Raw genomic sequence first — 22,143 nt, 5'->3', positions numbered from 1 at the left:
AGAGAGAAAGAAGAGGTTAAGAGAGAAAGTAAGTGGAGAGAGAACAGAGAGAGAGATAGATAGAAAGAGAGAGAGAGGTATAGAGTTATGGAGAGAGAGGAGAGAAAGGGAGGGAGAGGGTGATGGGAGAACGTATATAACCAGAGGAAGCCTGAAATGCTGTACACATTGATTTTTCTTTCATGCAAAGGAAATAAGAAGCAAAGAATGTTACATAAAATAAACAGAATAAAAAAGAAAGAGTTGGAACAATATTAGCTAAACAAAAACATTCCATAGGGATAGAAATATTCTAAAAATACCGTAAATTTCAAGATCCTAAACTTATTTAAACTAAAGTGTATGTATTTTAATCTAGATTCTAAAAAAATAAGTCGCCAATTTCAGAATTTTGAATAACTTAACCTCTCTACCCTCTTTCAAAACATACACCCCTTTTAACAGTGCTAGAAGGTCATATGACCTGTGCACAATGGTTCAACTAATTCATGAACACTATTCAAATCAACAACACCCACAAAACAAGAAAACGAGCAACAGAAAAAAAAAAATATGAAAATGACACTCGCTAGCGCTGTTAGCAGCAACACCCAGTCTCGGAAATCGTGAAGAAAGGATAGTTCATATAAAATATGGTTCAATTAGGGGAGTAGGGTAATAGGAATTGTTCTAAGTAGTCTTTTCAGGTCAGTAGGTCTTGCAGATATTAAGTTACAGAAGCGGGTGTTTGAGAATAAGATTAGGGCAGTAATGGAGTATCGTGAAGAAAGGATGGTTCAATAAGGGAATAGGGTAATAGGAATTGTTCTAAGTAGTCTTTTCAGGTCAGTAGGTCTTGGAGATATTAAATTATAGAAGCGAATGTTCGAGACTAAGATTAGGTCGGTAATGGCGTAGAGAGCAGAAGATTGGGGGTTAGATAAGGATGTTATATTAGAAACATAATTTTTGGGGTTCTACATGACTAAAGCCATTATGGCCCCCATTATGTTACAACCTTGAGCATAGACAAATATAAATCGACCATCCCCCTCAGCATGTCCTGGAAATTTCAACTTCGTTCCCTAAGCCGTTCTTGAGAAATCGCAGATACACCTTTTTTGGCAGCTTGGATGCACATAATGTCTGTTGTTGTGGTTTAACACCCCCCTGAACGTGCCCTGAAAGTTTCAACTTTATACCCTTAGCTGTTCCTAGGATAATGCAAAGACGCCCTTTAGACAATCTGGATACACATAGTGTTTTTATTTAGTTTTTCATCCTCCTCAACTTTCCCTGGAAGTTCCAACTTAATACCCTTGTTCCGTTCCATAAATATTGCAACTATGCACTTTTGACGGCATGGATGCGCTTAAACTCTTTTAGTTTAGTTCAATAGTAGTACCAGAAGTATTTAGTAGTATTGGCATTAGCAGTAACAATCGTAGTCGCAGTGGCAGTAGCACTAGCAGTAACAGCAGTAGAAGTAGTAGCCCTGAAAGTGACAGCTTAAACCTTAGTCTTTTCGGAAACATACAGGATCAAACATTCCTCCTTTCCCAATAATAAATCCTACATGAAAACAATGGGCAAACCTCACAATTTGCAACCTATTATACTGGTACGCCACGACTGGCACCAGTATTCGTGTGGTAAGATACGGGTGTCACCATTTATTGGTGCAAAACTGGTGCTACACCGCTTTTGGAGGGAAAGCCCCCGGCGGAACCAAATATAATAATGGGATGCCCGCACCTACCACAACGGTTCTGTAAATATAAGGTTTGTTAATGCCCAATTTACAATATTCCTTGCCCCAGGGTATGATAACGTGATCGAACGGTCAAAGGGCCAACCTCTAAGGCCAAGGGTGCACCCAACTCGGGTCACCGCTAAAAATCTCTAACTGTCAATAACGAACCTCCCTGTCAATATAATAATGACGGTATCTCGTAGCTCTGTTCCTACCCTGTCTGGGTTCCTGGAAAAATAGTCTACACACAGCTGTAAAAAATATCTTACTTGTAATCTTCCAATAAATTCACACACATATAACACTTTGAAAGGAATAGACTTCCCCAAACGGGTCTCAATGTCGACTAACTCAAAAATCATATTCGTTCTGTACAACAAACTTTGCATAGGGGTGGACCTTCGTTTGGCCCTGGCCAATCCTCTCAATCCCCATTCAAAATCCATTCTACTTTTACTTAATTTTATCTTTCAATGGCTCAGACCCGGAAGACCAAAATAGAATTTACTTCAAAGCTTACTTATTGCGAAAGAATCTAGCTTAACAACCAAAGTTAAACTTAGAATTAAAAATTATCTTATAGGCAAATATAATTACAGAAAAGAAAAAGGGTCATTTATCTGAAAAGAAAAGAAACAAGGGGTGGCACTTCAGCACAACCCTTGCGCCAATGCCTTTAGGGAGTCAAGTCATCCCCAGAGGCATAGCTATTGGACCTTTCAACTTATTTGAACAAAATGGCTATCTCATAATTTCGATCAGCTTTGAGAAATGGGGGCATCTAAAAAGGGTCACGGGGGGCTAATTGCCCATAAATAACTTTTCACTCTTAAAAAAAGCACTAGAGCTGGCAATTTCCAATCAAATAATCCCACCCGGAAGTTTCTATGACAACACTTTCGATACGAAGTGGCCTGGTGAAACAATAAAAATGAATAATACATAGAGCCCACTTCACTCTTTACGTTTCTTACATTATAGGCAGCGCAATAGCACTACCTATGACGTAAGAAATGCTTGAGGTTTTATTTCTTTTCCGTTGTTTTTACTTGATAGATACTATTTAAGTATTTTCTAGGTATGCTATCTTGTTTTTTTTTCAGTAAGTCTTCGCCTTGTTTGATTTAATAGTTTGTTTTTGTAAATATATATACTTATCTTTTATGCTCTCCTATAATTAAATAAATAAAGATGTACCTTCCCCTTCAAAACAGGTTGGCTCAGGTGCCGACCAGAAAATAGGCAAACTACAAACCTAATTCTTACATCCAATAGGTTTGGTTTAGATCCAACGTGCCCTTCAAGCTGAAGTCCCCATTGCAATACTTTAGATAGCCTAGACGTTCCTCCTCCATTACAGAGTCGAGTCAATTTCAAACTCTGATAAGAAAAAATTAAGACGTAATTGTTGCTTCTAACTAAGGTCAGTTGAAATTCAACACACCCACATGGCAGATACCCTGATGCTAAAAGTTGGGCCCCCTTTATACACACCCAGAAGAACGGAGTTTCACCCAGAAAGTCTAAGTTATCCATGGATAAACTTAGTAAAAAACTACTCATCTCCATGGTTCTTTTTTTCGAAGATTCATCTGCTTCGCCAAAAAGACCAACGTCACCTTCTGGTAAAAATACTACGACAAGAGTATAGAAACCTCATTTCCTCATCCGTGGCAGGATTCAAACTGATCCAGGATTAAAAATGCCGCAACCAGGATTGTTACTCCTGATTTAATTTGATTGAGATCCAAACTTTCGGTAGATGCCCTAATGAAAAAAAAATCAATGTACGCTTCAGCCTAACCCGGACAGACCAATTTTCCATATGCATACATGGATGCAAATACGTGTGTGAAGAAATGTTCTTCTTCTTGATTCCATTTGTCGGAGCTCCAACTGGTTTACCACTATAAATTAGCAAGAAAAACCCAATGCGCCCTTTTGTTACAAATACTCAAAACAAGAGTTATAGTGACTTCCTTCCTCTTCTTTGCCAGAGATCAAACTGATCCCCAACTCTCAAAGGTAGAAAGAGGGCAATAATTGTTACTCTTGAATAAATCTAGCTGAGATCCAATTCCTTTCTGTTGATATCCTAATGAATACAAATAATAGAGCTTTCAGACCCACACAGACGAACAAAATGCTGTCGATACCGCAGGCACAGGATGTTGCAGTAAAAACCCAAACCAGGTCAAAGCTGAAATTAAACCCCGTCAAATTTAAAACAAATCGTTATCGAAAATCGTTGTCGTAGAGATTTAATGTATGTATACGTGTTTTTATTGTTTTATTATTGTAAAGACTACGGAAATTAGCCTTGTGCTTGAGAGTATGTCTAAATAAACCTAAATCTAAGTACAAATGTAAAAGTTGCTCTTCTGAACAATTCTATCTTCTTTACTCCGAGTTTCATCAGATAAACCTCAATAAGCTAGCAAGAAAAAAAAGAGCTTAATTTAGACCCTTACAAAAAGTAACTCCGAACAGGACAACCAGAAGAGATTTCCAGTCCATGGATCGATTTTGAGCTAATTCAGCAGCCAAGTTGATAGGCAGAATGAGAAGTAAAGCCAATCTGGTAATCCAAGGGGCCTGAAGGAAAGACATCGATATCATTCCACCGATTAAGTAGCCTGAGTGCAGGGCCCAGCTTTTTATCGTCTGAATGTTTGAGCCTAAAAGATAAAAAAAGACAAAATAACACAATACTATATAAAAAAAAAAAAAAAAAAAAAAAAAATTCAGAAATTTCCGCGAACCGTTTGTTTCCTTTCTAGGTAATTCTCCAAACTGGAGCAGCTTGCAAAAGTGGAATAAAAGGAACAACAATGACCTTATTTGTAGCATTTAGTTTCATATTTTTAAGGTTTAACTTACCGCCATTACTAGTAGGAACTCATCGCGGCACCAAGCCAAAAACAACTGAAGCCAAAACAACAAAGTACACTCCTCTTCTACTATAATCTGTTCAGAGCGTCACAATTTACTCTTTCCCATAAAGCTCCACTTTGCTTTAATATTGCCACTTTTCAAGAACGGCATACTTTTTGCTTCGCCTGAGCTGGATACTAAAAAGAACAATTTGGCCCCAAGAAAGGCGATATCCGACATTTTTGCTCGTGGGAAGGAGGAGGCTAGGGTTAAAAGGATAAAATTACTACAGACCCAATGATGTCACATAGGGAGTTAAGACAACGTTCCATGTGCTGGGTTTTTTTACAGGGACAGATACCAAGCATGTCGTCCAGTTTTGCGGCAGCTGGATCGAACCCTGGGCCCTTGTATTACCAAGCAGAGCAACAATCTACTCTGCTACCACGGGTAGGAGAGGGAGGTGCCAAAAATACGCTTTTCAGGGGGTGGGGGTACCACAAAAATCAAGAAGAAGGGCTTACCTCCATTGGAGTTTGTCTAATGACCTAAAGTAAATCTTTTGTATCTGAATTTTTCCGATCATGTCACGAGTTATAGAATTAATTTTTAGTTTTTTAAAAATAATTTTCTTTTTAACCTGCATTTTTAAGAATAGCTTAATCTTGGAGCCAACTATATCTCGGGATGAGGGAAGGTTTCAAAACTGTAACGCCCCTTTGATCACGTCATTTATGACACCAACTAGTAGAACTTGGAAAATGACAATTCGGGTCAGATGGACAAAAAGTCAACTACTTTTTCAAAAATTAAAAGGATGGCTGGTAGTAAACAGATTGCGCCGTTCAAAAATCTAGACAAAGAGATTGCCACGATTGCCAAACACACTTCATGCTTTTCGGAATCCCGGAAGTGAAGAAAACATTAATATTACGATTAGAAGTAATGGATTCTATTCGACATACAAACTCACTTATGGAAAAATTGAAAAGATACCAAAGTCAAATTAGGAAACGGAACTTAGATGGAATCTTATCCAGAGTTTCATTTGAAATGGCCAAAATAAATTCAACCACGCAAAACATGAAAAAAGAAGTGAAAAAGATGCGACAAGTAGAATCCATAGCAACTAAAAACTCGTCCCAGTTCGAGCAGGCGGTGGTTGATACTAAAGAAGTTAATAACATTCTGAATCTGAGCGTCGAACCTGACACTAATTCCAAAATTAGAATTGGTAACATTCTAAGGATGTTATCAACGATTCATGATTCGGAAAAAGCAGAAGTGAACAGACAGCCGCGATGGAAAATAAAGGTTTCTATCCGACAAGCAAGTGAAAGCAAAACAGAAGCGGTTTGGAAACCAAAATTTGAGTGGCGTGGTCTGCAGCTATAGCAGGCGAATAAAGAAGTTGATTTCTGACATGGAGTATCGCAAAAACGAAATAAGCTAGAAAGGACGAAATGCGACTCCAGAAAAAGTAAATTCTGATAAAGTCAAGAAAAATAACCGATAAAATTTAAACTTGAACATAAAGAAAAAGAATTGCATTAAAGTGCACAATTTGCACGAGAATACCAACAAAAATGAGATTACGAGAAAGGGCTTAACCTTGAGCAAAATAAAAATGAGTCAGTGAGGGCCAGAAGCAAGTGAACCAGGGTCAAACAGATGTGAATGAAAACTTTTCATCAGAATTACGTGTTGATGTGTCGACAAATCAAATAGATGCTGTCAATTTCACCTAGGAAATGGCGTAAACCCAAATTTGAAGGATAATTTCCCGAAAACACATTTTCATAATGCCGCTGAAGGAAGCAGACTAGATATTTGTCAACTATTAATTGCAAATGGGGCAAACATAGATTCATTAGATTCTAAAAATCGTACGGCTCATCATTATGCTGCCAGACGAGGCGTAATAGATATCTGTCAGTTACTATTTTCCAATGATACTCCTGTAGATGCACTAGATTCGAACAATAATCCATCTTTACGCTGTGCTATGAATTCGAAGGCAATGGCTTTGGTTAAATATCTTTTAGAAAAGGGATTTTTCTAAAAGGGACTTTGAGAAAAGGCAGATTCCGATTTGAAAAATCGCAGCATGATATGAACTGTAGAAACAGCTGCTAAACAAAACTCGGTGGCTATTAATCTGCTTCTGAATAGTATCAAAGAATGGTAAAACTAATTTCGCCTCTTAGGTACAAGTGATCCGAGGGTAAATTGGAACTAAAATAACCACTCTCATTACGAATATCTCAGAATACAAGCGCCAAACTAGCCCTTAATGGTTCCGTGAAACTAATTTCGTTTTTGTTTCTATTCTACAAAGACTAGGGTCAACTTTCCACTAGAAAATTGTAGCGCCATTCATTATATCAGGCCAAAACATCAAGAAATCTTTAATCTACTTTAATCAGCTTACCAAGATTCTGGCACCGACTTCATCATTTGACAAAAAAAAAATAATTAAAAATAACCGAGGAACGAGGGTAATATCAGCCAGTGGACAGAAAAGAAGCGAAAAGGACAAAAGCAGATATTTCGGCAAGGACCACCGCCAAGCTGTCTTCAGTACTCAAAAAATGAAGGAAAACTAATCTTTAAAAGTGAACTCTAAGAGCAGAAGAAACACTGAATCAAGCAAACAAAAAACCAAGCCAGAATAAATGAAAGAGCCAGAATAATCTACATTTACAAATTAGATTGGGCAAGAATTCTCTGCTCAGCGATTGACTTAGCTTACCTACTGACTTGATTTTTATTAATAGTGCGGTGTCTCATCAACAACAACTAAATGACCTGGATTTTCAACAACATGGAAGGCCAAAACAGGCCTTAGAATGTACTTACCTACTTCATCAAATAATCGTTATAAATTGGAATTTGTCAATTCTAACGACAAATCAGGTCAGATCGACAGATGGAATCTTATCCAGGTTTCATTTTCAAGTGTCCACATTAAGTTCTACTATGTACAACTTGGAAAAAGAAGTAAAAAAGTGCGGCAAGAAGAGGCTCTCGTAAGTGAAAAATATTAATTCAGGAAAAAAAAATAAAAAAATCTCCGATAAAATCAGAAAGCCAAAATTTAGCTAAATGGTCCAAATTAAGAAAATTGCAGGTAGTGGACAGAGCAAGCGGAAGCTTTTGTGAAGAACAGTTAAGATATAGTAAAAAAAATAAAAAACTATGCATAGTTTTTTTTTCTGTGTGCATAAATAAAGATACCCAGAAATGGCCCCTTTTTACTTTTAATTTCCTGCTTATTTATCCTTTTTCTTAATGAGGGGTCAGATTCAGATATAACTGGGGGCCCCCCCCCCCCCTCCCAATAGCTTCAGACAAGGAAGAAGGCCCTATTTCAGCTTCAGAAATTGAGGAAGGTCTTCCACGTGAACAAAGCGTGCAAATAGAAGCAAGAAAAGAAAAATCTCGAGAGCTTTAGGAAAAGAGTATGAAAGATAAATGAGGAAAGGTAAAACAAAGGCAAGACGAATCAGGGCAAACCTTTGTTTTTCAGACAAATTAATGTTTTAAATTTTGCAAAACCTCATTTGAACAAAGAAATTAACCTTTCTGTAATATTGGGAGATTGGCAATACAATCCAACAAGAAGATAGGCAGTGTGCCCATTCTCATTGTACACCTGTTTCAGAGCAAACTCTGAAAGCAGAAAGAACACTGTTAGAAATTGTATGCCCCTTGATAATGGGAACAAGAAAAAGTTGGTCTGAAATTATTTTGTGCAACCCTTGATCTTGGAAAGTTCACTATAAGAAATGCAGCTAAGAATGACCTGGAATATTTCTCAAAGAAACGATAAAAAATCAGAGGACAAGTTACAAAAAGATTTTTGTATCACTTAGTTATTCAAATAATTCATGGGGATATTTTTTTTTTATTATTTGGAAACAATTGGTGCATTTCTAGGATTAGTGTTAAGGTTGTCTGAACTTTCAAAAAACCCAAATTTCAAAATTTCTTATACTTTTCTGGCTTGTTATGAAAATAATGATAAAAATTCTCTCACTTCTAACAGTCATAATTAGCGCTTCTTATATATTTGTCTAATAGACGAAAGTAGTTGGATATATTTTATCGTATTCTACTGTGTATAAGCAAGTGTTGGGGGAAAACTTGTTGACTCTTTGTTAAACCACATTCCAGTGTGACTAGTATTTTTCTTCTTCTGTATTGTGGTTCCCGTTAGCCCAAGGGCTTAAAAATATGTATTGAGCTAACCGAGAAAAAAGTTTTTGCGGCTCATTTATGTGTATGTGTGTGTCTGTGAGGGGGGAGGGGTCACCGAAACATATTTTCATAAGTTAGTTCCCTTTTGGCCTAAGGGACTACGGCTGTAAGTTTAAAACTGATCGAGGTCAAACAGCTTTTTTGCCCATTTCCACACACCCTACCGTCACTCAACCATCGTCAAACCCTTTTTCATTATAAAACCTGTGTGCATACAGTTGGCAATATGCATTATTTATGGCCCTTGCCCTAGGGACTGTCAGGGTCATGCCATCCAAACAGGCATATTTATTGGACCTTTCGACTACTTTGAAGAAACTGGCTGTTTTGATTTTGATCCGATGTCTCGAGTGATGAAGGGTGGCAGGATGGGTAGCAAAAAGGAACGGGAGAGGGGTAGGCTACCCTCCAGCCACTTTTGACTGTTAAAAAGGGGGCTAGAACTTTCAAATTCTAATCAAAACAAGTCCCTTCGAAGTTTTTACTACCATCCCTTGTGGCCATGGGTACTGGCCACAAGCCATGCATATGGCTCTTTACTACAGGAAGCGCTATAACATTGCCTTTGATTGTAAATGAAAGATAACATTAACACTTGTTGATTCCAGTCCAGCTGAATTTGTTCTTCAAATATACTAAGAATTGAGACAGAAATAGTCAGAAGAAATAGTCAGTTTATACAGGATTAAAATCCGGTTATATTCCTGATTCGATGGAGATTATGGACAACTAATCTTTCCAACTATTGTCTCGATAACAGTCGTATTTGTTCAATTGACACATCTTACTTAATTCTAAGAATTACTACCTAAGATTCTGGAAACCCTGAACACTGCATTTCAACTTTTTCCGGAATAATAGAGGAAAAGTAACATTAGTACCTGTATAACTCAAATAGCTCTCAATCCAATCCAGCTGAGCTTTCGTCTTTAATGACAGAGTGCTCAAGTATTTGAGTGTATCATTTATGACCGCTAATGATTCCAGAGAATCCCTTTGAATTTTACTGCTTGTTATTTGCTGATTTAACACATCAGACAATGAAGAGCTAAGTTGTTCTTGTATGGACGTGATGGTGTCATCCAAGTTTCTTAAATCAGCTATTATCTCTTGATGATTACTCTGTTGTGCTTGACTCTGGACAGAGAGTTCTTGTAGCGTTTCATCTGAAAAATTATAAACAAGTTTCTACATATATTGACTTAGATAAATATAGAATGTTATAAACACTATGAATATTGAATACCAGCAAAACAACCTGTCAAACGACATGCATTAAAAAGGAAAAAAAGTAGCGTATACTGCTTTGGGAGAACTGGAGAAAAAAAGGGTTTGCACCCTTCCCCGAGAATTCCCCTCCCATTCCTCCTCTAAAAAGGATTCCTACATATATTATAGAAGGGCATATCCAGAGTTTTTGTTAGGGGGGGGGGGGTGTTTGGGGGGAGGGCGTTACAAAAAAAACTTCCAAAAACGCATCGAAAATTTGTTTATATTCGTTTTTGTCGCGCTTTTACGGGCCAGACACATTTTGGGGAAGAGTGGTTCAAACCCCGTACCCCATCCAACCCCCTGGACCCGGCCTTGATTACCACTAATATCATATAATTTCTACATATATTGAATGACTTAGATGCATAATTGTTATAATGTTATAAATGTTAAGAGTACCAGGCTCGTAGCTTTTGATGGATAACATTAATACTTTAGACATGTTCATTGTTATCAAAATTACTTTTTTTACAGTTTCGGTTTCTTATGGACGAATAGCGATGTCAAACTTAACTAATTAGTTTTACTGACTTATTTTCACGGCTCAAGTTGGCAACACTGACCAAAATATAGTACTGCCTAAAAACTTCATAATTTAAAACAATTGATAGGGAAATTTTTGTCGAGCCGCAAGACTCGTCTTCCAGATTTATTATTTGTAATGTTTATGTAATGTAACGGATGTGGGGTAATATCTGAAGGGATATGTGTAGCATATATACATGCAAATGTACGTAGTATGTAGTATAAGGTAAGTAATGAGCTGCAAGACTCATACTCTAGATATATTATTTGTACTGTTTACGTAATTTAACGTAGGTAATCTATGTGGCGTAACGTATGTAGTATGTAGTGAGCTGCGAGACTCGTATTCCAGAAACAGCGTTTGTAATGTTTATGTAATTTAATGTATCTGGCGTAATTTATGTAGTCTTGTATGCAAAATGTAAGTAAGGAATTGTATGTAGTATGTAGTATAACGTATGTAGTGAGCCACGAAACTTATGTTCCAGATACGTTATTTGTAACGTTTATGCAATTTGATGTACGCAATGTATGTGGTGTAATGTATGCAGCGTTAATGTAATGCTAAACTACTTACGGTGTTATGTATGTAATATTGGGAGCACTACATACACTGATCATGTACGTAATGTTATTTACGGTTTATTTGTATGTATGTAATCGTTTTACTGTCGACTCCTCTGTTTTTTCTAACGACTTTCCATCGTTTTTTGTTTGTTTGCTCCGTCTTTTTTTTTTCTTTTTAACTCGACGGGTTTGTAACTCAATAAATTCATTTATTATTCCCAATACAATGCGTCTACCTTCACGGAATATTAATGTTGCAACAGACAGCAGGATTATACGTGTATGAATTTTAGGTCCGCTTTAAACCGATACCTATGGCTATCTAGACGGGTAAACCACCTGACTTTATTATTTATATGTTTTATTTCTATGTTTGGGGCATTCTCCATGGCGACAGAACACTGCATTTCTAGGTCCTGATATGCCACAACCTAACGAAATTTTTTTGCCAAAGGTTATTTCTATGGGTATGTCTTTAAGATTTGCTTTTGAGGGAATGAACATCAAACTTTTTAGGAATGACGTCCATCGAGAGAACACTAAAAGAAGATGTGCAGCGTCTGACACAAGCTTTTCTTAAAGTACTCAGCAAAGATGCCTCCTCTTCTAGGTAATCTAACCGTATTACGTTTCTTCTAGTTTGCCATGCAGTCTTGGCGACCGACGGTACTAGTCGAGATAGCTCGTCAGGGGAAGAATAGTTCCAAGCCACTCGATCGATTTTGAGACGTGTGAAAATTTCTAGCAAACGCTTGTCCCAGCTGGGACCGTGACGATAGAAGCCAAAAATAGGCTCTAGAGTTAACTCTACTGTGTTGACCCAGGTCTTTGCTTGCTAAACGTGCCCCTTCTTCCAACTTGTGATTGGTTTACAGGTCAGTACCTGTTTAGTATGGGCATCGTCTTGTTTTTGACAGACATGGCCAAAGCGGCGTTTTTCAATCCGTGATCCAATGTCATCCTTCTGGTGGCAGCACATATGCTAGTACAAAACAGGCACTAACGCCAAAGAAAATCTATGGCTTAAACTTTATAATGAGGTCTGATTAGTACTACCGTCCATGTTTAGAGTCCTACTGAAAATACTTGAATGGAAAATCAAGTATTTTGCAGTAGGCATCAAGACATGGCCAATTGTAGGAAAAAAGCCAAGACAGATAGTCCGAGTAATTGAGAGGCAAAAATTTTTAAATGGCACGGGTAAATGGTGGGAGTAATATGACTCTCTTATTGGACAAGTACTTGTGTCTTAGTTTTTGGAAAGGCACCCCTGCCCAGCCAAGAGTCTCAAGCAGGTTGACCAAGAAGTTAAAATTGACATAGGACCATTATATTGCCTGGAATGAGAGGCAAACAAGGCACGCCCGCCTATGGTCTTAGGAAGGTTGACTAAGAATTTAGAATTGACAAAGGACCATTGATTTGCTTGGAATAACAGGAAAACAATCGTTTAAAGCCATCTTCATCCTCCAAATAGTACCTATTCATTGCCTAAGCTCAGCCCCGCATTCTGAGCAAATCTTAATTTTTCAAATTTTTTGGTCACTTGCCCGAGACTCTGGGGGGGTGAGCGCCCCCAAATATTGTTCCAAATTCCTCTCTCAATTTAGCACTCGTTCACTGATGCCCACCGTCACCGATCACTTTGCAAATAGTATCTATTCAATGCCCCAGCTCAGTCCAGCGTTCTGAGCAAATTTCAACTTTTCATGACATGGACCGTAGTTTGAAATACCTCAGAGTAATAAAAAAAAAGGTTTTTAAACCTCTACAAAAGCTCTGAACTAAACCCCTTCTAAACAAGTTTTGCGACCCATAACAAATTGAGGCATCAATTTGAAGTTATTTGTCCATGGATTCATTGAAACTGCAACCTGCTTCCAACAGGAGAGACGCAAAAAGAAAACATTCAAAGACACTCTAAAGGGACAGAAAGAATGGTATCCAGCCCCTCCCCCACGCAGACAACCAAAAGTTAACAGGCAATAAAATATTCTAACAATTAGAAATAATATTTTGCTCTTCAGGGCAGAAGTTTTTTTTTTTGGTTCAAAATTTAGATCTCATTCCTTGGACATATTTGATACTTTTCTGCATTCAGAAATAAAAGTAAGAGGGGGGGGGGGTGATTTGGCTTCCCCAGTGTTTTTTATCTCTCTTTATTTTTTGCAAAATACACTTTTTTGGTATTTTCCGTAAAAAAAATACCTTTTTTGGAGATTACGCTAAAAAACAACGAAATTACTACCTCAACCCTAGGTTTTGAAATACACATTCTGAATACAGATTACGCTAAAAAACAACAAAATTACTACCTCAACCCTAGGTTTTGAAATACACATCCCCCCTCCCCAACATTTTCGTGAATTGACATCACTGCCTGTAACCTTTTTAATTATTTTTTTTTCAACTTCAAATGACTTTGAATGACCGTTATACCACCAGGCTTAGAATAAAAGCAAATTTTTATTTTTTTTTTCTCATTATTTATTTTTGATTAATTAAACTCTTTAATTACTATTTAACCTTTTAACTATTTTTAAATTTTTTTAAATGATCTGTCTAATATCGTAAGTATGAGGAAATCGGACATATTTTGTGTTCAAATCATGCTTGAATAAAGCTTGAATGCTTCTCTTACAATGAAGATGAATAATGAATGATGCTGAATGAAGATAGATGCAGCTAAGCATCAAATGGGGATGCTCCACTGGGAGCAGTGGAGATACTCTACAGGCAGTATTGGAGATGCTTCGTTGATATTTTACTTTTGTTGATTTGGTTGACACTCCTTTTTGTAAAGATTCCTTAAGACCTGGTGGAACGGTCTAGAGAATCCTAAATAGGGCGTTAAGAGGAGGTAGCAGCACCAAGAAAGAAAGCTTCTAGAGAAAGAGAGAGATAATCTAACAAATTCTCTTACCAATTCTCGACTTCAGTTTTCCTAGTATAGCTGCAACTTCATTATGTCCTGCTGCAATAAGTGCTTTTTCTTCAGCAAGCTGTTCCAGATTTCCGGTTATTTTTCCTGCTATAAGTTCATGAGCTGACACTAGGCTATCATGCTGTTGAAGCAGCTTATCATTACCATCTATTACTGTATTTAGTGTATCACCAATATTCTGCTCAAGCTGCTCCGTCTGAGTCGACAGCTCTGCTAAACCATCAAGCTGCTGCTTGGCTGCCATCATTAACTTATTAACAGCTATTTCTGCCTGTATTTTAAACTGTTGCTGTCTTAACAGTGTACAAACACCCCTTGCCCTGGTTTTGAAGAGTTGGTATGCGTTCCAAGCGTCACCATCCATAGATCCTGTGCATTCTCTTAGAGTCTGAAACAAGAAATGAGTCTTATTTAGAATATGAATTTCATAAGAAAAATCCTCTTTGAAAAAAATCCAAACCCAGATATGTTTTATGATGAATGTTGTGGAAAAAAATCGATAGCCCTGGAGCAGAAAAAAAACTCAAATTATCTTAGATTAATTAAAAAAAATAACAACAAAGTTTTGCAACTTAAAGTAAGGAGCAACATTAAAACTTAAAACGAACAGAAATTATTCCGTATATGAGGTGGAGGCTCCTTCCTCAACCCTCGCTCTTTACACTAAAGTCTTAAAGTTCTTTAAAGATACTTCTCATTTAAATTCAACGAGCCTTGTCTTTGAGCAGTATTTCTTAAAGAATTGGGATAAAAAGCCAAACTTTAACGCAAAGAGTGAGGGTTGAGGAAGGGGCAGTCCCTCTCATATACGGGATAATTTATGTTCGTTTTAAGATTTCATGTTGCTCCTTGCTTTCAGTTAAAAATCGTGCCGGGAAATCCTCTCCCCTCCCCCTATAAAATATCCCATGGAAAATCCCCCAACTATTCTCCCCACAGGAAAGTCTCACCTTGAGACTCCCCCCCCCCCGAAAAGAATCATTTCGTCTATTTCCCAATAACAAATTTTATATGTGAACAATGGGCATAATGCGTAACTTACAGCCCTTTATCTAGGAACTTTGTGGGTTCATGTGGGTGAAGACACGGTTATTTGAGCATTAAACTATGCTGAATCAAATAACAATCTCAAAATTTTTATTGGATGTCTTCGGGAAAAAAGGGGTACGAGAGGGGGGTTACTTGCCCTCCAATCTTTTTGGTCATTTGAAAATGTCCCTAGAACTTTTGATTTCTGTTCAAATAAGCCCTCTCTCGATCTTCTAGGACCATGGGTTCGATACGATCATCTCTGGAAAAAAATTAAAAATAAACATGCATCAGTGATCTTTCTTCTGGCAAAAAAAAAATCGAAGTTTTTGGAGATCGGTGTTTGAAACCTATACAGTAGAGTTTTCAGATATGCTGAATATGATCGTGTGACTTTCATTATGATCGCCTGACTTTTTGGGCGTATTTTACCCACTTTCTCGAAAATCAGGCAGATTTTCCGTGGGTCAAAGCTTTGATAGGCAACATTAAACTTATTGAATTTAATATATTTCGAATCAGCATAGAAGCCAATTCTTTTGATGTATCTATTTTTATGAAAATTCCGTTTTTAAAGTTTCGGTTACTATTTGGGAGTACAGTTCCATTTTAGCGTACGGTTCGTAACCACAAACGGTTTGATGGCTTTTTACGTTAGTATTTGAAGTGGCATGACAGAAACAACAAATTAGACAATTTTACAAATTACGAAACAATAAATAAATGTTATCTTCGATCTTTGTCAAAACAGTTCATGCACAATAAAAGTTCAATGGCAGCGTTAAGTTGTTTTATGAGTGATACTGAAAATGTGCCGCTAAAAAAACAACACACAACCTGACTTCTCTTGCAAAATAAATTTAAATGTTATTTTTTCTCACTGACAGTGCCACAAGTACCACGGACAGTGAAAATGGAATCTGATTTATTGAATAGGTTAAGTGGAAACTAGCACAATCATATTTCTTTAAAAATTAGGAAAAATCAGATTTAATTTTTAATGAAAAAACTCCAAACCTTTATGCAATTTTTGTTATAGCGGCACCAAATTGAAAAAAAAAATAAACAAAGGAAGATGAAAAATTAGCAAAAAAAAAGCTAAAAATCATGTGAAATATATGGCACCAAACAGCTTAAGAGGGTATATTTTTTGTTTGGAAATGAAGGGTTTTGGAAATGAGTTTGTTGGAAATTGAATTTTTGAAATAAATGAATTTTTTCAATAAATATAATAAATAAATAATTTCAAATGCATCAATTTTAAATTAATAGACAAATACATTTTTATTCATTGATAAGACATTGCAATAAATAAAAACTGGGAGTCTAGTCCACAGTGTTGCAGTAAATAAATAAAAAAAGAAAATAAAAAAAAACAAATTTTATCACTGGATTTAACATATAAATTTATTTTAAACTAATTAATTTAAAAAAATAAGTAAATTGTTATTTATTGTTAAAACATCACAATAAATAAAACTGGTAGTCTAGTCCACAGTTTTGCCAAAAAAGACAGTGTTGGATTTGTTTCAGTCAATCTCTGTTTTAAGGGAGTTGTTGGCGTGGGTAGGAGGTGGAGCCGTTTTAGCAGTGCCTTTAAATAAAATTGGGTAGTTTAACTAGTACAGTGTTTGGTTTTATTGGGCTTCTTAGACAAAGTGTCTACTTTCGGGAACTGGGACGCGAGGAGGCCCAGAATAGACTTCTTTTTCAAATAGGATACAACCAAAACAACTATGTAGTGCAATAGGCTCCTTAATGGTGCTGTTTCCTGATACTGAACCCTGCTTGTCAATATAACAATTCTTTACATAAAAGAATCATTTAAATGAAGTTCAAACTCTTACACAGTCTCTCTACACCCAGAATATTTTATCACCTTTATGCTCTAAGTCCGTCCCTTAACAGGGTAATTGACCCCTTTTCATGCAGTCAAATTTTTGTCTTTAATTAGAAAATGTTGAATCCAGTTAAAATAAAAACTGTAGGAAAAAACAAACAGATATGATAGTTTCTGCCTGTATTTCATTCTTCCACAATTAAACCTGGATGAGAGACCTTAATCCAGAGGAATTATCCATTGACCCAGACCCAGTCCGTAGACCTGTCTCTTGGTATAACAGTGATAACATTATGCCTACTATTAAAAAAATCTACTAAGGGTTTTAAATCCTTCATGTTATCAAAGTTAAGACTTTCCACATTAATCAGCGAAAAACTTGGAATATGATATATCCAAAAGACACGATATCTCACCAATTGACAAGGGCCATCATTCCAGATTTTTATAGTCTCCACAACGGATTTATCTAATCATAAATTTGCTATTCAATAGCACATTAGAATTTAGATCAAAGTAACAGTAAATCTTGAAAATTAAATCTTTTTCCTATCAAAATCACAAACAGATAGCTTCTAACAGATGGCAGCACTTTCGGGTGGGAAAATTCTCCTTTTTGGATCTATAAATATCTCTATTTATTATCATAAGAAAAATTTTTATCGTTAGGCCCAGGGAACTTCAGCAATCTGAAGCACTTTTAGATTTTGGTCTTATTTGGGACCGAACTGAGTGTTCGTTCGATTTATGTTCTCATCTAGACAAAACATGAGTCACTTCCAGTTTAAGGTGTTTTTTTTTTTACCTGCATTTTTAAAACCAATTTACGACTATTACGAGTCAGAGTAATAACCACTCGATCTTTCCACTCAAACAGAGAATTTCGCCTCACAAAGACAAAGTGTTTGGCGGAAGAACTTCATATAGTCCTCTCTAACAAAAATAAATCGATCTTTTTTAGTCGATCCCATCGATCTATATATTCGAAAAGATAATCACGGCTCACAAAGACAAAGTGTTTGGCGGAACAACTTCATATAGTCTTTTCTAACAAAAGAAAATAAATCTTTTTTTAGTCGATCCCCTCGACGTTTCTACTCAAAAAGAGAATCATGGCTCACAAAGACAAAGTGTTTGGCGTAACAATTTCATATAGTCCTCTCTAACAAAAGAAAATCGATCTTTTTTAGTCGATCCCTTCGATCTTTCTCCTCAAAAAGAGAATCAAAGCTCACAAAGACAAAGTGTTTGGCGGAACAACTTCGTATAGTCTTTTCTAACAAAAGTAAATTAATCTTTTTTAGTCGATCCCCTAGATCTTTCTACTCAAAAAGAGAATCATGGCTCACAAAGACAAAATTTTTGACGGAACAACTTCATATAATCAAGAAAAATCCAAAATCATAATTTTGGCCCCCAGAGAAGCATTTGGGCGTAGAGAATTATTGGTGTTGCTCTTCGTATTAGTAACTGAAGCAACGTCGTATTCCAGCAACTGGAACGTCGATTCAACGCCCTACGTGTCAGCAATGGCTCTGCAGGATCTTTATCTTTGTCATTTTACTTCGTATTACCAGTGCATCATTTTAAAAGCCTATTAACTTTAAGGATCTTACAGTACTATGAAACAAGACCAGAAAAGCCTATAATTTCTTTCTGTCTTAACAGAAACGAAACTTAAACTTAAACAAAACTTACAAAACTTAACTTAGCGTAACTTAATCTTAACAGAATTTAACAATTAGACTACGAACAACAGATCAGGCATGTAAAGACCTAATGAACTACAAACCCTTTCCGTAAGAAACTAGGGAGACTTACATAAGAATAATCCTTCATATAAGATGGATTTCCTTCTCTCTACTACACTTGGAGCCAAAAAAAATAATACAAATTAAACAGGTGCAATATTCAGTCCACCCCCACCCCCTAACAGGGAGTCATAGACCTCTTTGAAATTTCTTTGACCAAAATATATATTTCGGCAAAGACTCAGTGCTCAAACACACAAACAAAGGAGAAATAAAAACTAACCTTATGTTGTTTGTTTTATTTTTATGTTTGAGCACTGAGGACGGCTTGGCGGAGATCCTTGACGAAACATCTATTTTGGTATTTTCGCTTAGTTTATTTTTAACTCACTGAAAATCACCATGGTTCTATTACTCTTCTTAATTATTTTCATACTTTTACGTTTTTCATCAAACGCCATGTACAGCCAGTGTGGTCTGGGAACGTATTTATAGTCACCCTAACACCCCTCCACAGTTAGTAGCATTAACAAAGAAGACGAATGGGGTTTTAGAGCAATGACATAGAACAGAAAATTATGTGGTTCGTTCTTACCATGTCATCCGTGCATAAGTAAGTCTTTCTTCCTTCATATCCAGCTTGACAATTGAAAAGAGCAATGCTGAAGCGTGACAGTTCATCTTCGTTCATTCGATTGCAATGCTCTTGGAGCTGCATGACCACCTTAAAAGTAAAAAAAAGTAAAAATAAAAGGAAGAAAAAGTAAGAAGAAGAAGAAAAAAGGAAGTAAAAAAAACCAATGAAACTAACAACGACAATTATTGAACGAAAAAGCAGAAGAAACTACAACAAACAGGTTACAATGAAAGAAATATTTCTAAGAAAAATTCTAGTTAGATCCGTCTTTAGGTAACCCAACATATGATGAAGAACAAAGATGTTGATCTTCTTTCCTTTTGCAATTCTTACGGTTCTATTATCTCACCTAAATGAAAATGCCGTCATTATTTTAACGTCAGAAAATGTCACAGCGACGACATGATTAGGAGCTTAGCATCCTGTTTTAATGAACATGCACTAGTGGTAAAACTTGTGGGACTACCTGTAAACCGACAGCTAACAAAGAGGGAATAACAGTTATCCCTTTCAGCTTAGCAATGAGCCCACTTTTGAGGTTTATAGGGCATAATGAGTTTTTGGGGGACAATAAGTTTTCTGAAGGACAATGAATCTTCAAGAGGATTATAATCTTGGAACTGCATGGTCACCTAACAAGAGAAAAGGCGAGTAAAAAATAGCGACGAAGACCAAACTGCCTTTTCATAACAAACAGCAAAAGCACGAAGAACAATAGGGAAATCTTTTTGTAAGACAGTGGAAATAATTTGGTTGAACTTCGCTGAAGTAAGGATGCTGGGACTGCTTTGAATAAAAAAAAAAATTGGTTTGATTGGTCGCATGTTGTTGTGAGTCTTTTTTCTTTTGTTTATTTTTGTCTTGCTGAGGATGGCCCTTGGACATAGGACCGAAATATTCATTCAAATTGTCTCCACTGTCTTACAAAAAGATTTCCCTATTGTTCTTCGTGCTTTTGTTGTTTGAAAGGCGAGTAGAAAAAAAAGGCCAAAAAACCGGTTGGGCGATAGGAAAAAAACAAATACCCCCATAAAACAAGATCCACTCAGAAACGTCAACGACAAGCCTCAGACGAAAACTGAATCTGAATCTGATGACAGCCCATGCACCCACCCGGACCAGATTTTTGAATACGAGCGACCCTTGAAGAGCAGCCTGCGAAATGTTAGAACCATGCCAGCATTGCTAGAAACAGAAAAATTCTTTTGTCAATGCAGGAAGTTTGGACTTGGCATTTCTAAAGCAAAATTAAAAGACTGTTATGAGAAGAAAACCAGCGGTCACTATATGACGTATAGTCTTATTTAGCTAAAAAACTGTAAAGGCACTTTGCCAGAGATGTAGCAATATTAGGTCCAAACGCAACAAACGTCTTGTGCTCATGGAATCCGGTCAATGAAAGAACATTGTATACACGATTTGCTTCTAACCACGCGGAACCGTCGTTAATCGAGTGCTACGTACCCATAAATGATACGGATGACACCATTAAAGATGGATTCTATGACAACCTTCGATCAGTGGTCGACGTCTCCTGTGTTCTAGAAAACAAAAATTCAAATATTGGCCAAGATAAATCATATGGCACTGAAGTGACTGGATACAACGTTAGCACTAACAGTAAAGGAGCTCAACTTGTCAGCTTAGCCATGGGGAGCGATTTCCTGACTAGGGCTGCAATCCATAAATAAACTTGGATTTCCTCAGATGGCACCAAACAAAAACATCAAATTGACCATTCTCTGATTCGCTGGAGAACGCAAACGAGCCTAAAAGACGTTCAATGTTTCAGAGGTGCCGACCTTCCTTCATATCATACATTAATAGGCGCCACAAAATGATCAGAAACAGAAAAAATTCATATTCCAAAGTTTTGACGCAGACAAGTTAAGTGATAAGGGTGTTCGATCATCGTTTTATACAGAATTGTGAAGTAAATTCGAAGCCCTCGGCAATCTAGAAGTAGACGTCAAAGAAGCTTGAGAGACTATTCATAGAAAACAAACGGATAGAACCGAAGAAATTCAGGGTTGGGAAAACTAGTAAGCAAAAGTGGATCTCCACAAATACCTGGGATCTCATAGTAAATTACTAGAAACTTAAGTTAAACTCTGAGTGAAAATGGTCAATGTATTTAGACTAAGAGCTTGCAATACAAAGCAGCTGGCAAATCGACTGGCAGAAAAGACGACAATAAAGGAGCGAAAACACCACACCATCGAAAGAAGCAGCAAGCCAAGGAGACACACAAATGTCTTATCCCTTGACCGAAAAACAGAGAAAAGTCAAGCTTACAAGAATTCACGGTAAAAGCTGAAGTAGAGATTCTCCTGCCAGACGTGGAAGAACACAAGGAGCGATGGGCTAGTTTTTTCGAGGTTATGTTAAAATGGCCCGAACCTGAAGTTCCACCTTATGCACCAGAAAGAAAACATCTCTTCCATCCCTACGTTAGTGACGACAAGCCATCAACAAGCGAGACCATCTCAGCAGCTAACGAACTGGAAGACGGAAAAAAGCCCTTGTACAGACCGCATTTCAGCAGAAACAATCAAGTCCAACCTGCAACGAACCTTGCCCTTCTGGATTGCCTTCAGAAAATCCTTCTTCTCGCCTCTGTTACAGACCAAAACCTTTCTCGAATAATGGAGAACATGAATTACAGTCAAGCTCTTCAAGAAAGGAGATGCGAAAGAATATGGGAACAACAGA

At 36.9% G+C, this 22,143-nt stretch overlaps 1 protein-coding gene across 1 annotated transcript in view; it reads right to left on the bottom strand.

The window, feature by feature from the left end:
* The window catches only part of LOC148954180 (protein brambleberry-like), a 250,431-nt gene that overhangs the window by 196,490 nt on the left and 31,798 nt on the right, over positions 1-22,143 (bottom strand). Inside the window, exons 3-6 of the mRNA XM_089086959.1 lie at positions 19,390-19,518; positions 14,154-14,562; positions 9,748-10,032; positions 4,204-4,410 (exon numbers count right to left, since the gene is read on the bottom strand). Of these exons, the coding sequence (XP_088943085.1) occupies positions 4,204-4,410; positions 9,748-10,032; positions 14,154-14,562; positions 19,390-19,518 (1,030 nt within the window). The remainder of the gene's footprint in view (positions 1-4,203; positions 4,411-9,747; positions 10,033-14,153; positions 14,563-19,389; positions 19,519-22,143) is intronic.

This window comes from Artemia sp. Qi Xiang Cuo, chromosome 3 (genome assembly GCF_049724085.1).
Source record: "Artemia sp. Qi Xiang Cuo chromosome 3, ASM4972408v1, whole genome shotgun sequence".
Lineage (NCBI taxonomy): Eukaryota > Metazoa > Arthropoda > Branchiopoda > Anostraca > Artemiidae > Artemia > Artemia sp. Qi Xiang Cuo.
Note: the sequence above shows the minus strand (reverse complement) of the source record. Positions and strands in the feature narration are given on the sequence as shown.